We start from the raw sequence: 18,533 nt of genomic DNA, 5'->3' as shown, positions 1-18,533 counted from the left end.
TCTTTCTTTTTTTTTTTTTTTTAAGAGTCAGTAAGATAGTGAGACCAGAAATTGTGATGGCAAGTGGAGGCCCTTTTCTCTTCCTGTGTTACTGGCTAGACAGCCAGTATTCATGTTTAAGATTAAATTTTCAACAGTGCATAGGGTTATACTTTTAAGTGCCTAGCATCCACATTTAGGTCAAATTTTTCAAGATGCCAGCAGTCTATTAGGCAGATACACACAGATCACATTTTATAATGTGCTAATGTATTTTGACACATTAGTTACTTATTTTAGGTCTTAGATGGGAACTTTAAAATCTGGTCTCGGTTGTGACTCCTGAGATCTTCTGCAACATTTAGGCCTGAAGGAACAATTTAGTCCTTACTGATCAGGCAGTTTCAAAAATCTGCTCACCTGCAACTCCCTGTTTAGTATTTCCTAATCAATACATGAAAGCATTTTCTAATATGGAAAAGATGAGGAGGTCACCTTTTATGTGCACGAGTGTGCACGTGTGCACTTGCGTTCACCTGAAAGTATTTTGTAAATAGTTCACCTTCCCTTACACACAAGTAATTGGTACATGCATGTTTTGGAAAACATTCAAAGTTGATTTTCTGCGTGGGTAAACAAAGTGCTCGGTGGTGCCAGATTGCTTCATTTGGGCAGTGCAAGGGGGAACGCGGGGCAGCTGCATCCGGCAGCTTCAAGGAACTTGCTTCTGTGCACAGAAGGGAAGGAAAGCAGGAAGAAACCAGGGATACTGACAGGACAAGGACAACCCTGTGGTAAGAGGGACTTCCCCAGAGTCCAAGCATAGAAGGTGCATTAATTACTATTGAATCATTGCAGAGATTTAAAACTAACCTGATACATTCTTTATTAAGCACTACAAACTAAACTTAACTATTGAAACTACACCTGCACAGTGTTTAATGTACACAGGACTAAAACATCCATACATTTGTGCTCTTATATATGTATTTAAACTTCACAGACACTACATGCACTCTGCTCGGGATCAAGGATAATATCCAAGGTTGATAGTTCTTGCATTTCTGAAAATTTAGAGGCGGACTGGCATTGGCCAACATCAGAATGAAACAGCTGAGAAGAGCCATCAGAAAATCAGCCTGAATACCAGCTCCTTGGCCCCGCCTTTCAGAAATCAACTGGCAGTATTGCCTCAGAAACTGCACTGCAGAAATAGACCCCATGGGCCAAAAGAAAAGGCAGCAGTTGAGGTATTTTTAATGGTCACGGTAACTTAGATTTGCTGGCCAAAGCAAAGCTTGTTGTATTTATCTATACAAAATACAATCAATATTAAGACAATCTACAATTTCTTTTTCTGCTTCTATATACCAGCAGTGAAAGCAGTGTGACACTGTATCATAAATCACTAACACAGATGCAGTGCCATAAAACCACCTTTGTCTGCTATTTACAGTAGAGTTAACCTGGGAATTTCACTAGACACCGTGGATATGGCTGAAACACCTAGGAGTCCTTAATATACTTTATCCATTCTCTCTACATCTACAAAAATGTTGCTGTATTTTAAACTGGAAAATAAATAGTGGTAGTTTTTGAAGAAAGTGTTGTAGCAACAAAATACAGTAAAATGTGAACTGCTAACTGATGAACTTCATAAAGGTATTTTACTTCCTTTTCTCAGGTACAGCTGCATGTACATTAATCAATTTCTTAGTTATGTAAAAACAAGCTATTTCTGGTTTTGTCTATGAAAAAAAATAAATTTGATTTTACTTTAATAATTTAGTTTTAGCAGTATTTGTGAATTATAACACCAGTGGTTTTATATTCTTTGCTGGCCTGTAATTCTGCAGGTTGGTGTAGCCACAAAGTTTGATATCTGCTGCATGTACAACCTGGAGCTGAAATATTTAATGTCAGCAGTCAAACCACTCTGCTAAGAGGGAAATCAAATGACTGGTTTGCTTTGTAAATTCTCTGTGCAATAGTTTCTTTTAAAAGAGCCATTTTATTTCTTTTAAGATGAGGGAAGGAGATGTTTTCACTTAAATGTGCCCTGAGTTCTAGTATACTGACTTATATTTCTCTCTGGCATTATCCTTGTTGAAATTCCCAGTGAAGTTAATGAAGCTACAGATGATTTTGACACACTCTATGCACAATGTATGACTAAACTTTTTTTTTTTTTGGCAGCAGTATATTTTATTATTACTTAACCACTGTATGCCTTTTGGCAAAAAAACAACACGTGAGTAATATCTAACACTGTATCCTTATATTCTAGCCCCTAAACCTTTTTATCAAGTAAGTACAAGTACAAAAATATTTCTAACTCAAATGGACTTTAATTTATAAAATTAAAAAAAAATACAAATAATTTCACAATTTAGACTCCTACTTCCAGATAACTTTCTTGCTCTGCTCACAAAGAATGAATAAACCTGAGGAAAATCTTTCTTGTGACTGCAAAGTGTTCTCAAGTATATATTTATAATAGTAAAAAAAATAATAAACTCGCAATTAAAAAATAATGTTGGGCTTTGAGGGGTGCTTCAGCTTTTTGCTCTTCTGGAAATAAAATAATATTCTAAAACTAAGGACAGAGTTATTGGGGTGGAGAACACTTTACAAAGAAACTAATAAACATTTTGACTTTGCATGTTTTTGAATTATATTTCCAATTAAAAATGCAGAGTGCTAAATCACATTACAAAGACAAATAGGAAAGTACAACTTCATTGTTGAAAACAATTTCCCTCCTATCAATCTGAGGATTCATGCATCAATATTGTAGATGAACTGTTAATTACAAAATCAATTAAAAAATTATTTCTAAAAACAGTCACGCGTCCTGGCTCTCAGGGGGGCAATTTGGGCAGAAGGTCTCATCTCACTAGGACCGCGCCAAATCACAAGTCGTCATCCACAAGTAAGCAAAAGCAATCTGGTTTTTCATTTTTCAGCGCGGCTGAGCCCAGCCTGAGATTGATCGTCACATATGGCCCCAGAAAACAAACTGTCAATACCTTGAATGCTGCAGAATTTGAACAAATAGCCGTCCGCCCATTCAAGCCACTCATTGCATCCCATTTAACAGATTTTATTGACAGTTTCCTTCTTGTAATTAAAGGGAAAACTACTGGCCAGCAACCAAGATAAAGTTCAAAGATAGGGTCAAAACAAAAGCAGATGGAGGGGCACGGTGTGACTGTCAATGGAACATAGCATCAGAGCACGTTATTGACACACAGGTATCTAATGATCGGCACGTCATTAAAGAGGGATCTATCGTGAACTTTATGCAAATGCTAAAAGGGACTTAAGACCACAATAAAGCATTAAGGAGACACAAAAGGAAAAACAACAAAGCACAAACGATTTTTACTTATCTGACTGTATTCACTGCTTCAGCACTTTTAAATTCAAATGCAGGAAAAAAATTCTTCCTGAGATTTTTAACCCTTTCTGCACAGGTAACAGATAAATGTAGAGGATCCATAAGGTAAGGTGGGGTCCCTGCGAGACTAATAAATGATTTCCTCCCCCCTCCCATCTCCTGAATTCACCCTATCAAATAAATCATCAGTAGCTGCATTTAAAGAGGACGCATATAGCATATTCTCAATGCATCCTTCCTGCTCATTTTAACTGCGATGATTAGACTTGTCTGGATTATGGAATGGATTTAGGAGAACAACATCCATATTCATTTGAAAGGATCTTTGCCTGTAAAATACTCTCCAAATCATACAGTGCATTACCCTCCACTCCCTTAGGATCATATTCCCCAATTACTTGGAACCAGAAAACCCTTCCTAGTTTGAACTGTTTTGTTTGTTGCCTGTTAGACTAAAGGTTGATTAGCAATTTCTTCTTCTAAACCCATATTTAAAACGAGCACACAGAAAGTATTACGGAGAAAAGAAAAGTGATATATTAAAAATGTAGCAACCATTGTGCCACTGTGCCAACCTGAATTAGCAAGTGCTATAGCTTTGAGGGTGACAAACTCTTCTTTCTCCAACTTCATGCTCTTGTATTTCTTTACCAGCTGCAGTATGGCATTGTTAAGGTCAAGAAGGCCTGCCAATTTGGACTGGTCTTCATCCATAATATAATCTTCAGCATATACGAGCTCATCTTCAAAAGAAAGTGACCGGTATACAACACCGAGAATCAAAATCTCCATCCAAGCACTCTGCAGAAGGCTCATCTGGTCAGCTAGAGACAAAGTGGAGAATCCTGAATAGGAAAAAAAAAATAAACAGGAAAAAATACTAAGCACATTTGGATTTGTCATAAACCTGCTCCTCTACTTGATTTGTTTTTATATAGTATGTACTCTATTATTCTCCCTTCTGCTTTTGTGCCTTTCATCCCCATTTTACTATAGGAATCTTTTCCCTCTGTTCATCGCTACTTTACACCAAGAAGGACAATTTAGGAGGGATTTTTTTTTTCATTTTGAAAGGGATGATTTGATGTTTTAATAGAATTAATGTGATTAACACAAAGAGGAAAATTCTCTTTGAACTTTAACCTCAGGGGAAAGAGAAGTAACCCACCCTCCTCCGAGAAGGTGTTAATTACTTCTGCAATGGCTCCTGCCTCTACCACACTTGTTGAAGTAATGGGACGGCATATTACAGTGCCAACTGAACAGCAGTCACACCATCGCTTTTCTGAGGACAACCAAAAATTTAATAAATGCCTCTTAATGAATTTAACTTTTGCTTTCCTATTTTTTTTCTTTTCCCCTGCTGTCTTTCCTAATAGGATCACAGGGGGCAAACATCTTTACTGCCTTACCTTTTCAGCCTCTTGTTTACAGTACCTGCTAATTTATGACATCAAACTGCTAATATCCCAATCACATTAGGAGCTACAGAACAACATGGGCGAGGAAGTGATTTCTTGGCCTGTTGGTGAAATGCAGCAGTTTGCCAGTTGGCACCAGCAGCCACAAGTACTTAATAAAATCATCAAAGGGGATTAGTCAAGCCTTTCTTAAAGGGTCTTAAGACATGTCTGAGACTTTCATTTAGTTGTTTATGGAGCTGCTCACATGTTCTTTGACAGGGTTCCTTCTGTACGAACATTCTTTTTTGCTGTTCAATTACACTTAAATGCATTTTTCTGTTTTGAAAATCAAGAGTTACAGTCAAATAGGAACAGATCATAAACTAGCAAATCTGCAAGGCATCTACTCCAAACAAGATTTTCTCTATAAGCACTAAGCAACAGAAGTAATACAATAAAAAAGACAAGCCCACATCCAAACCACCAGGCATCCATAAAAATGAAATATAAAACAGGCTGCATGCTTGCTCTCTCTTATTTCCTCCCCCTTCTTATTTGTTTTCATTTTCTCATACTGTCTTTTGAGTCTTGTGATAGAACTGTAGCTCTCTGCCTTCAAAAAAAAAAAAACAAGACCTGAGCCAACACCACCACGAAACCCTTGAGGAGGTGACAATGGAAAATAACACATCTGTGATTAAAATAAATAAGAGGGAAATGGAGAAGAAATAATCGTTTGAAAGGTTATAAGGAGGAATTCATGATTTCAATTAGCTTCAACATTTCTGTTCCTTCCTGTCTTTCAAGAACCAGTTTTTCTGCAGCAGCAGATGGACAGAGAACGTAGCCTGCAGCACTGTCCTGTGACAGCCCTATTCTCCCTCCCAGACACTGCTGTTAGTAAATAGATTTACACATTCTCCAATCTCCACACATCTTTCTGCCGAATAATTAAAAGCAGGATGATTAGTTTATTGAGTGGAAGGAGGAACTTTTTTATTGAGGTCCATCCACGATTTTATCAGGGCCAGCACTTTTACGGTTGTCATGAGGGTGCAGGCATCCAATTTTTCTTATCTGCCTGATTAATACAAACGCTGTTTCAGGACGCATTAATTAACAGATACAAATCTACGTTCTCATGGAAGGATCAATACAGAGAAGAAAAGAGGCATCAATGTGAATTTAGTGCTGATGATGGAGAAGGCACTCTATTGACATTTACGTGCATAGAAACTTTAAAGTTGCAGTGGAGCCCTTTTGTCCCTGTGATTTACAAATTAACAATTTTTCAGGTATAACAATGTTTCACACACTTCTGAAGAGTTTAATTAAGCAAAAAGCAATAAAATCAGTTTTGATTAAAAAAAAAGTTTGACTTGCAATTTCTATTCTTTTTTTTTTTTTTTTCCTTGAACACTCCCTACTTCCTTCCTTTATTTACTTATCTATTTTGGCACTTTTTTTTTTTTAATAAATACTGCTATGTTTCAATAACACTTATTGTCCCACAGCCAAAGGAAATTACATATGCCCCGTGAGAGGGAGAAATGGGATTTTGCCTACAATTTATTGTTCTGCACTCTTGAAAAATCTCCTTTCTGGTGTAGAAAATATACTAATTGTTTTTATATGACGCACAAAAAATCAAAGGACTTTTTTACATTACAGAAAAACTGGCAAATATAAACCACACTGTTCTGCTCTCCAATAATAAATCAAATAAACATGATTATTTTCTCCCTGATCGAAGTAACTTTCCCTTGAAAGCATGCTCAGTGAAAGCATGTTTTAACTTTTACAGGCATCCCTTGTGGGAATATAAAGCAGCATCATGTTGTAATTAATCTGTCTGTTTTGTTCTGATTTTTCAGAAAATGTGAAAGCATCCTGCGTGTCTCTTGTATCCCACCAGTGCCCTTTTAATAGATGTTCAGCAAGTCACAGTTAACAGAACAGATTACATAGCCATAGACGTGTTTACATAGAGGGATTCATTTTTAACCGTTTCATGAAGGTCGTGCTTACTCCGTGCCAAACTTTGCTCTGATCCTCTGTGCTTTTGTTATACGGATCCCCTAGACCAACCACATTTGGTGACAAGCGGACACTTCCTATTTCAAAATGTAACTATTTGAAAACAAGTCTCCAGATCACCCGTGAATACACTGCCAGCTTTCTGCACCTGCCATAGCCCTCCCGGTCTCAGCCCTAAGCTCTCTCCGAACAGCCCCGAGATGCTGCCCACGGTGGGCTTTTGAACTTTGTCATGCCTTGTCTGGCTCCTTAATCCCGAGGAGCCTTGCCGCTCAGAGTTTTCAATGTAGCACTGCACAATGGCTTTTTAAAGCACCACGTTGTGCACCTTCTTCCCCCTTCGCACACACCATGGTGGTGACAACTTTGATCTCTGCCCGCCTCCCTCCCCACGTCAATGCCGTTTAATGTATCGCAGGCGTTTGCTCGCAGAATGGCTCTGTACCTTGACCTGCCGTTAAACAGCGTGTTTGTCTGCGGTACGGCGCGCTCTGAATAAACCAGATGACAGTCTGGAATAACGTCATCTGGAAGGATTGAAAGGCTTCTCAAGAGTCAGGTACCCCCGAGGTAATAAGCTTGAAGGAAGCATGTTTTGTGCCAACCCTCCTGCCATCTTCTACTAGACGCTCATGTGCTTGACAATGATGCCATGGGCACTTGTCACGATTTTTTTTTTCCCTTTTTGCCTAGCAAACCGATGCACTTTGCAGTCAACTTACAAAAAAGGCTAAGCATTTGAAAGTGTGAAGGGCAAAAAATATCTGACGGCTAGTCTTCAAAAATACACTTTCATTTCAGAAAGCATAAATGTTTATTTCCTGAGCTGAGTGTTGACAGAAATAGGCTGCAGTGCAGGCATATGAATTTAACCCCTGGTAGGCATTCTTTTCAGCACGGTTTTATGTGGCTGCATGCAAGCATTGTAAATCTACAGGGTGTCTCGTAATATCACTTAACAATAGCATTGATTTGCTGGTTACAGATTGTCTTCCTTCCTTTTTTTCTTTCTTTCTCCTCCTTTCAGGGACTGTAGTGTTTCTTCGGCTAAAAATAGATACTTTTCTACAAACAGCATATCACACTCAAATTGTAATTATGCTGTAATGACTCACTGAGATCACCGAGTGTGCATTGAGAAAAGGTTGATTGAGCAACTGAACATATGCTTGCTTTTCTCCTTTCACATACCAGTAAACCCAAAGCTCCAAGGAAGCAGAAATAAATAGGTAGAAAGGCCTCGGCATGTTTATTAGGGGAGCGGCCAGGGCGAGCGGGATCTGCGCAGCGCTCTGTGCTTGCAGCCGGCGAGGCAGGCACCGAGAGAGCGCCGCCTCGCAGACGGGGCTGACGAAGCCACAAGCTCCTCAGCTCCCGGCACTCGCACCGCTTGCTCTCTGCTCCACGCCGCTCCCAGCTCCATGCTAAGCAGGGGAAATCTTTTGTATTCCTGAAGACCCTTTCCTCCGCTTCATTAAGATGGACTTCATGGACACTAACTCACTAGGGGCTACAGTGAAGCAGCTGCAGATGGTCAAGTGCCAAAGTAAGATCTGTAGCTTACACACAGCACTGTGAGAACTACTTGACAAAAAAAAAAAAAAAGAGAGACAGTGGCTGGACGTATTCTTACCTTTATTTCCAGCCTTGAGCATTTGAGGCGATGCCTGAAGCAGGCTACTCTAGCTCGAGTAGTTTCACTTTGCAGGGAATGAGCTTCGCCTCCTCTCTGTTATGTGCGCAGAAATCACAATGTTTGATCAAACCAGGAATGAAATTGCTGGCAAATCTGGGAGTTGCTTGAGTTTTCTGATAATCACCTCCCATTTATTTCACCATTTATTTTTGTGACTGTTTGTTTTAAGAGCAGAATATTTCTTTTGCTTGCCCTGGTTTGTACTTCAAATATCTTCATTTACATTTTCTATAATCAAAGCTCTGCTTGAAAATGACATGTTCACTAGTGTGTTGCAGATTCAATATATTTACACAGTTGAAATACCAGAGCTGGATTTTCAAATTATTTACACTTAATTTTGATAGATTAACATCCTTCTAAATGTTTTATGGGTACTGATGTTTCCAGTGCAATTTCCTTACTTCAAAAATGATGTAGAGTCACCACTGCCAGAAGAACAAACTGATACTGCAAACACTTTAAAAACAAACAAAAACGAAACAAAACAAAAAAAACCCACTACTTTTAGCCTAGAATACTTCATAGAGAGAGTGTGGCCTCACAGTCAAACAATAAGCAGTGGGCCAAATGCTTTCTCCTGACTACACAGGAGTGAACATAAAGACACCCCACTTCATTTCATGAGCAGCCACAGGCCCAGGATGCTCTTGGACATGCCGCGGTCCCAGGGCTGCCCAGTGGTCCTGCCACGTGCTTGGCACTTGCCCAGACTCATCGCACAGCTTCAGCTAATCTCCAGGGATGTACACAAAGGCTGGTGAAATTTCAGCACCGAAATTCCTGCTAGGGCTACATACGGTGTTCTAGACGGGATCAAGGTATTTGCTGAAGGAAACCTTCATAGCCTGTCACTTAAAATCAGTCTCTTCCTTCTGCAGAAACCCAGGGAAGAGGATGGCATGATTCACTTTTTTAGGGTGCCTCTAGAGCTGGATCTCCCACATAAATCTAAATTAAGAGAACCTTTTTATTATATCAATACAACACAAAATTGATTTAATCGCATTTCAACATACTCTGTTATAAAAATATGTAACAAGACTCACACACTTTTCAACTGTTACGGAAACTATTAAACAGAAGGAGAGTACTCTGACTAATCACCAAACATATTTCACAGATTACGGATGAAATTTAGTTCTTGGTGAAAGCTGGAACAGAAACAGATACACTTCATTATGCCAGAGTGGACCTGTTACTTCTTTTTTTTATTTTTCTTCTTTTTTTTTTTCATACCCATTTGCTCATGGAGCTCTTGGTCAAAGGACTAATAATTGCATGTGATGCCACAGCAAGCTGAAATGTAAGCATGACTGAGGATTTTCATGTGCAAGGTGTCAGATCATGAAATAGAAAGACCAAACTTGAAAGTCAAAGATAGGTACCAAAGCACAAACTCAAACACGAAACACAGCCAAAGACTCAACTTAGGCTGTTTGTTGGATTCAGCTTCCAAGCTACTTACAATTGATGTGCCACAACTAAAGTTACATTTAGCAACTAGTCTCACCCCACAGCTTTCTGCACACAGGACAAGTGAAACCACAGCATTTTCCCAGCAATACTTTGCTATACAGCACGTCCTCCTGCCCCTGTAGCAGAGCACCGAAAGAAGTGCCGGGACTCTGCTGCACACCAGGAGTGCCGGCTGCCATCTGCGAGCTGGGCGTGCGCCCGCCTGGGAGATCAGGTTTTGTATGTGGAGTGCCCAAGAATCCCTCTGACTCTGCTACAAGAAAGAAAAACACATTCAGAGCACGCTGGGGTATCTGCAGCCAACCAACCCGGTGTGCTTTCTCACTTTTTATTTAAGGATGCTTATATTCTAACTCTTGCTGTCCAAGTTCTTACAAATATATATATATACATATTATATTTTTAACAGGAAAAAATCCTATGACAAGCGCTTTTTCACTAAACCTAACTGCATAACGGGAAATGCCACACAGAGCAGTAAGAAAACCAGGGCTTTTATCCTGACGCTACTTTCATCTCACTGAAACAACAGCAGAGAGATGGCACGGCAATAAAAATGCATTCACGCTGCATGTCCCTCTCAATCTATTAAGAACAATGGATTCTCACTAAGCAAATACTCACTTGTCAGAAGTATTTGCAACACTGGATTCATTCAGCAGGAGTAAGTAAGTGAAGTTCACAGCAATTTAAAAGCAGCAAATTAGACATATATAAACAGTGAAGATGCTGCTTGCCTAGCGTGACCTTTCACTCGAGGTATACAAAAAAGTGTTAATGTAATTTAAATACCAGTTAGAAATATTTCTCTTTTGTCTTTTACCCTGTGAAACCTTACATAGTAAGATTAAATAGAACAACTTAAGCTTGTCATTTCTACACAGGGTAGAACGCGTATAGTGAGATGTAACTCGCTGTACTTCCAACTGATTTCAGCACTTGATGCTGAGATCTCTCTAACCAGCCAGATATTACTAGGCAGCTCCTTTAAAATTTCTTTTTGCTAGTTACAGTACAAGTTCTTACAAGCTTCTTCTTTAGCAATAGTACTGGATATGAGCTGGAAAATGCCAGTGATTAAGACTTTCTCTCTGACTTCATGTTAGCACTTCCAGTTGCTAATACTCTGCAGTGAAACATTAAGGATGAAAAAACCTGGTCAGTCACCCTTGCTTCAGGACAGACTTGGTGAGACCTGCATGTATGGGATATTTCCTAACAGCATTTCTGGAAACAAACGGTTTGAAGTATTGCACACACTATTTCCATTATTTTTAATTTCATACCTTATTCTGGTATTTACTAAGAAAAAGGAAAATGTAAAACAACAGATTTAAACAGATTCATAATTAATTAATAATAATTTTCCCTTTCTTCTGGCTTTACCACTGGAATTTCTACAATTTTAAATAGCATTACTGCAAATTCATACCAACCTTATATTAAAAAGGAACCAGGCCAAACACTTCTACTTTGATTATCATCACCGGATACTCTGAGAACAGATTAATAGTAAACTCTTTTTTTCCTTCTTTTTTTTTTTTCCTGTATGTTAGACAATTAGTACTTGGAAATCCTCATGTTTTACCTCTCTGTAGTGACTTTTAAAATTCTAAGATATGGACAATTGAGGAATTTTAGAATTAGCATAGCAGTCCAATGTGACCCAAGGTAGCTGTAGGTCCCCCTGAGGACAGCAGTACCGACTCGCAGATTCTAGAGGGTAATCTTTCTAATGCACTGCATGTATGATCTGATCTGATTATTTGAAGTTAACTCTTGCAGTTCTTTACATTGTAACCTTTGAACATGGTTTAGTTAGACTATGGCTTTTTTTGGGTCTTCCTATTGAAGAAAGTGGAAGCAGATGACATGGTGTGCTCCTAAAACCAGCTTTGCTCTTACACTTGAAAAGTTTGTGTCCAGGGTACATCATTACTTATTTATTTATTTATTTTACATGTCTGACGTATTTTGAGATACCACCTGCGTGCCCAGACATTTGTAAAGGAGAAAACATAGCAAGATTATATTTATGACCCTGATTTTTTTTTTTTTTGTGTGTGTGTGTGAGTCTACATTGAAAAAAAAAGCCCCAACAATATTCTCAACATAAGTATGGATTTCACACAAATTTTCCTTCAATCTGTTCTGGATGTATATATTTGAGTATAGGCATACTAAAGCCAGCCTTGTGGGTGAAAAAATAAAAATAAAAAACTATACTGACATTAATAAAGTAACTGTGGATGAAAAATGAAGATTATCCTGTGTTATGCTGTAAGTAGATCCTTCAATGAATTCAGCTAGCAGAAGTTAAACTTTTTAATCAAACATAATTAAACAACTAAAAAGGCTGCCCTTTTCCCTTCTTTTTTTTTACTGAGCCAAACAAACAAAAAGAATGTGGATTTTACAGAAGAATGTAACTAAATTAATAACAACAAACAACATTACTTCAGGTACTGCTCACTTCAGTCTTTGTACGCATCAGCTTCTGAGCAACAATAAGCACAGACTGAGTACTGAGAAATTTGGAAATCAAGCTCCTTCAGCCTGCTGCACTTCAAAGCCAAGTTTGTTTCATTATTATTATTTTTCCACAGAAAGGACAGATTTCTTGCACATTCAATATATGCTGCCTTTTATTAATAACCTCCATGGGTCTGCTTTGAGAGCGCTTTTGCTCGACGAGTGCTAGGTCATTACTGCTTGCCTTTTGCTCCCCCAGGGATGCTCCCAGTCGTTTGCTCGCTGAGAGCGGTGGCAATCCTTGCTGCCTCCATCAGGCAAAGCCAGGTTTCCAGGAATTCCCCAATCATGTTAATAATATGAATCCAACACCGGAATGTATTAGCATAGAGAGACAAGCGTGCCTGCGACCCAATCAACGTATCCGCGTTAACCCTGTGTGCTGAGCTAGCTGGGATCTGTTTCCATAGCCAAAGCAAAACCTTCAGGTGGGAAAATTTCTGGTAAACGTATCCTTTCACTCCCAAGCAGGAAAAACACCTCTCAAAACATCTTCCTTCTTCTTCCCAATTTTTAAAACTTTTCTACTGGCTGGTTGATGTTCTGAATGTGCTGCAGGTGCCAAAACATTCCAGTGCTGTTTATGTACTCCCTGCTTTTGGGGCACAAATCGGCATGCATTCGTTCTCCTACATGGATGCGAAATTTTTCGTTTACCTAGCTGAATATATAGGTACCATTATGAACATCTCTGGGGGCTGTGTCTTAAGTCTACAACAGTCCACACACACACACATACCAAAAAAAAAAAAAGAGAGAAAAAGAAAAAAAAAAGGAAGCTGCCTGATTCTAATACACCTAATTAGCCATCGGCAGACTCTTAATTGCATACATTAGGATGATTCCATAGTGGAGATTAATTCTAAATATACCCAAGCAGCTGGTTAAGATGCCATGGATTACAGTGTGGACTGTACTTTTCCACTTAATTAGATATCAAAATTAAGCAGCAACAAGCATTTTGACATAACGGGGATCAAGCCGCCGCTTGGCATCCCAGAGCTGCACTAAAGTGACCGCTAAACAGAGCCGCACAGATGGAGAGATATTAAATGCCGCACTGGAAAGTAATTTCAAATAATAAAATATCAATATTTACATTTTAATTACCCCTACTGAGAGCCGCTCTGTCATTTTCACTATTGCCGACGCAGCAAGGGGTAGTGGAATGACATTGCGGCTCTGACTGCAATGACTATTTTGTTTCCATTAAAGAATGACAAGTGTTTTAGAGGCAGTGACACCCAGTGTGTGAACAAGAATGACAGCAGATCAGAAAATTCCTATTAAGGGAATAAATGACTCAACAAGAGAATTTACTTCAAGCAGCCAGCTCCTCCTTCAAACACATAATCCTTTCTAAATTTCCTGCAGAAAGTTTATTATTAGAGGTGCCCAGGGGAAACCTTAGCTTCTCATAAAATATTTAGACTGATAGGACCTTACATGATGACCGGTCAATTTAAAAACACTCATAACTCAATGCTCATCCCATCTAAGAGAAATGGGAAGAGTCTGTGAATCAAAAGAGTTTGAGGGGGAGAAAAAGGCAACTAACAGCACACAGCAAAAAGGAGATTCCTTCCTGTCAGACGGGGAGGTTTGGACAGTGCATGGGCAATGCTGGGGCTATTTTTGCCACCTTGCCATCAGTTTTACTAGCACTGGCACAGGGAGGACTACACACCCCATCTGGATCACAGTTTGCTGGCCGCCTTCAGAATGACAAGCAGGATCTGATCACAACCGGTTCAGGGCACGGTGCAGGTTCATGCCTGCCTTATTTTTTTTTTGCTGGGTGTTACTTACATACAAACACTTTTTATTGTAGCATGTACAGCAGAGACCTAGAAGATACTTTTGTTGCACCTTAGGAAACTAATTACTTCTGATCAGGTCTGAAGTCAGTACCATGGAAAACATTATATTACATCTGACTTGCTGCATTTACAAAGAAGGAAAGGAAGGAAGAAATGTATGAAAATAGCTGAGGAAAAAAATGTCTTCCTTGAGGATGTTTGTCAAACTACAGGGATCTTTAGACAATTTCAATGGCCTCAGACATGAAAAAGTATGTACAAGAAAATCCTTGGTCAGTACCCCCCAACATGCAGCTAAGTGACCCTCCTAAGTCACAGCTTGCAATTATTTAATAATGTGCAGAGCTCAACTTCTATAAACGTGACAAACGGCTAGAGCAGAGTTTGGGAAAAAAAAGGCATGAAAATTTTTACAGAACGAAAAAAGAACAGCTTTATGGCAGTGACTACCGCAGGAGTGTTAGAACCAGGTTTGACATTAAGGATTAGCAGTGAAGTACAAAAATGGTACTCTGACATTAGCTGCCTAACTAGTTGATCTTCTTTTTCTTGTCTTTCCTCTTCACTTTTTTTTTTTTTTTTTTTTAAGTACCCAGGAAGTACTTCTTAAGCATCCCTAATGCTTTTAGGACAAGACACTTCCCCATTTCTCAGCCACTAGCACCTTTTAATTTCTGAAAGAGCCACGGTTGAAAATCTTAATTAATTGTTCCATACTGCTTCAGGATCATTATGCAATGTAATAAAGGCCGTGTAATTATGAAATTTTACAGCCATTACCAAGGCTGATGGCTCGTATTTCATCCTCAGCTGGACCCAATGGCTTTTAGCCACTCAGCTCCCCTTTGATGAACTACAGACAGATCTATCAGGCCCAAACAATATCCAGGCAAGGCGGCTATAATAGCTACCTACAGATGAAGCCATAGATAAAGATAAACTATAAATCTACACACAAATGCAGGCACATTGCCTCAGGATGACAGAGGGGAGAGGATGAGGCACTTGGGAAAGCTAGCAGCTTGCAGAAAGGAAACCCGCTCTCTCGCTGTCTCTCTCTCACCCTTATTCAGTCTGAAATTTGTTTGGCTTCTTAAAGATGTAAAACCCTCTCACACTTCTAAAAAAAAAAATACATATTTTGAAGAACTATGCGTTTTTCAATAGAAAGCAAAGTGTCACCTTATCCATCTATTAAATTTAATGAAGGGGCAGTTATACGGACAAATCAACTCATCCTCTAGATAAAAAGTCATAGTCAACAAGTTTGCAAATAATATCCTTAAAAGTGAATCTAGGTCTGTTGCTTCTGACACTGAAAAAAAGCAAAACATCCATGATTTCTAAATGCATTATCATGAGCAGATGCACAGAGGTGAAGTTAGATGACAGGCTTTCACTTGAGGCGGCATGGGAGATGCAATTTCATGCAACATTGTCCCACATTATTTTATTTTCAGTTGAAAATGAAAAAACTTTTAAAAATTCAGTGGAAGTTAAAGGAACAAGGGGATTATATATGACCTTAGTACCTGCACCACCAGAATGTACTTTATGGGGGTGACCTCCAACAATGCACTCTAATTTAAGACAGAAGGCCTTCCAAGTATGTTTTGTTAGTTGTTCCAGAGGGAGACAAGGCTGACTAAATGATCTCTGAGGAAAAGAGATGGAGAGCTGCAGCATCCTCACTAACTTTCAAAGAGTCCAGGGAAGAGTGTGAAAACATTAGTCTGAAAACCGCATCCAGTAGTAGCCCTTACAGCAGCCTGAGGTTAGTTGTGAAGCTGACGTCAAGCTCATGGCTGAAAAAAATCAGAAGACAAGAAAACTTAAAAGGAAAATATCAACAGCATTCTAATACTAACGACAGAATGGCTTGGCCCTTTCCAAAGAAGGTAGGACAAATTCAGAGGAGGTTTAGAGAAAGTATAGTAGAACAAGGTACCTGGGAAAACTCTTATGAAAAGAGAAAGTGGGAATTGTTTACCTCAACTTAGTAATGAATTAGAGAATGCAATACCAGTATATATATATTAACAGTATAAAAATAGGTCTAAAGCTTTTATCCCCCATGTTTTATAACACAGACCAAGCACCATCACAGTGAAATACAGGAAGTTCAACATGAAGGAAGGAAGGAAACCCTTCATTCACAGCATTGCTGGACTGTGGAACTCCTTGCCAAAAGGTGTCACTGAAGCCAGGACCTCAGAGAGGGAAAGCCAGAATAGTGACAGACAGAATACTCTCAATCCAAGTAAAAAGGACAAGGATTGTTTTCTTCCTTATTCAGTATAATCTCTAAACATAGGAAATGAGAAAAAGTTTTCCTGAGTCTTCTTTCTGCCCACTATGGGGTCCGTGTATCTTCCCCTGAGGCTAATAACCATTGAAGACAGCAGAGTGCACGTCAATGAACTAGCTTTCAGTTCCTACTTGCCTTAAAACTCAGAATTTGGGCTGCCTTTCTTTGAGGTGTTTGGATCCTGCTCCTACAATTAGAGTTTACAAGGGAAGCGCTTAGAGAGATGTGCCCCAGGCAAAGAATCTCAAAATCACAGCAACTGAGCTCTCACTCTGGAACTGCTACTGTAGAAAGATAAAATTAATGGATAGGGAAGAGCCACAGGAAATTTGCATCACACACATAAAAGCAGCAAGGTATATGTAAAAGCGTGTTTGCATAGGACTGTGCATGCACCCATTTGCACTAAGCAAACTCCTGGTATTGTAAAGGCTACTGACATGAGGAAGGATCACTTGCTCATTAACTTGTATTTTTGGGTTATTAAAGATGTATTTTTTGAATAACTAAAACTCTCTTGCTGAAGGACAAAACGATCATGTCATCAACCATGTCAGATCAGAGAAGTATCTCCTGAAACAGGGAACAGGGTCACAAAGGGTCACTGGTCAACAAAGTTGCAACTGCAGACAGGCAAGGGAATATGTGATTCAGGTTTTTCCAGCACAAATGCTGGGGATGTTTGATATATGGTCTTTTAAGGACCAGTATCTACTGTTAACATGCCTTATTGAAACAGCATGTATAGGGAATATTCAATGTATATGGTGTGAATTGATTATTTCTTGTAGTGTAAATCATAAGCATTCTTAATGGGAAAACAACAACAACAAAACCACCAAAGACTTAATCACATACTGCACACTAGGACATCTAGAATACTAGGATATATAGATACCACTGGGCTCTGATTCCTGGACAGCATTTTAAATTGTCTTCTTATGTTGTAAAGTTACTAGAATTCAGCGAAGGTCTTTGCTAAAGCATGGTAAATCTTCTACCTCCTCCACTTTCCATCCAGTTGGCTATTTTTAGGCAAATTAGCATCAACCTCATGGATGAGCTCTGTAGCTTTACCTCTTTTTATCCTCCTACCCAATCACTCACATCAGTAGGATGAAAAGCACCCAGCAGGAGCATTCTTCAGAGAAAAAAAAATTTAAAGTAAAAAGTAAATACAAAGATGTTATTTTAAATTCTATCAGAAGCAGTTATACCAGTCAGACTGTTATATCAGCCTAATAAAAATAATGTAAGAAATCACATATATACCACCCTACAATTTTTATTCCACAGAACAGCTGCATGAATTTTTGCTCACATTGGTAAATGTTCAGTCTGTCACAGAATGAATGTCAGTATTGCATAGTATAAGACCACTGCTATGATTTTTAATAAAGTACAGCAAAGAATTAGATGCTGATCAGAAAGTTATGTTGTTAATTTACAGTTTTCTGAGAACTTCCTTGAAGCAGACCTGGCTCAGACATATTGAGGCAAAGTTAATTTTTGCCAGGTATGGATTACTGCAGATGAAAAGGGAATCAACCTTACATACTTTGCGAAAGCTTTTCAGTATTGGTCTTAAAACATTTTCCTTTTTCAAGTAATTTTTTTTTCATTTAATAAACAGTTGTATGCAGCTTACGCATCAGCATAAAGCATTTTCAAGGAACCTGCTTAGAGAACATGCAGAGGAGGGCTTTTGTTACGTCTCTGAAAAACCTAACTGCAGTAAGACCATACTCTGACATACAGAAAGACATTAGCATAAGTACAGACCAAAAATGGAAGGGAAATAGGGTATAATTGCATGTTTTCTCTTTCAAGATTCACCAAATGTGGCACAAATCTGTAGCTGCTATAACGCACGCCATGT

At 38.9% G+C, this 18,533-nt stretch overlaps 1 protein-coding gene across 28 annotated transcripts in view; it reads right to left on the bottom strand.

Moving 5' to 3' along the window:
* Nucleotides 1-18,533, bottom strand: part of ESRRG (estrogen related receptor gamma) — a 405,552-nt gene that overhangs the window by 10,278 nt on the left and 376,741 nt on the right. For all 28 annotated transcript variants that reach the window (XM_083828186.1, XM_083828164.1, XM_083828174.1 and 25 more), the window contains one exon: nt 3,955-4,224. In XM_083828186.1, the coding sequence (XP_083684312.1) occupies nt 3,955-4,224 (270 nt within the window). The remainder of the gene's footprint in view (nt 1-3,954; nt 4,225-18,533) is intronic.

This window comes from Anser anser, assembly GCF_964211835.1.
Source record: "Anser anser genome assembly, chromosome: 3".
Lineage (NCBI taxonomy): Eukaryota > Metazoa > Chordata > Aves > Anseriformes > Anatidae > Anser > Anser anser.
Note: the sequence above shows the minus strand (reverse complement) of the source record. Positions and strands in the feature narration are given on the sequence as shown.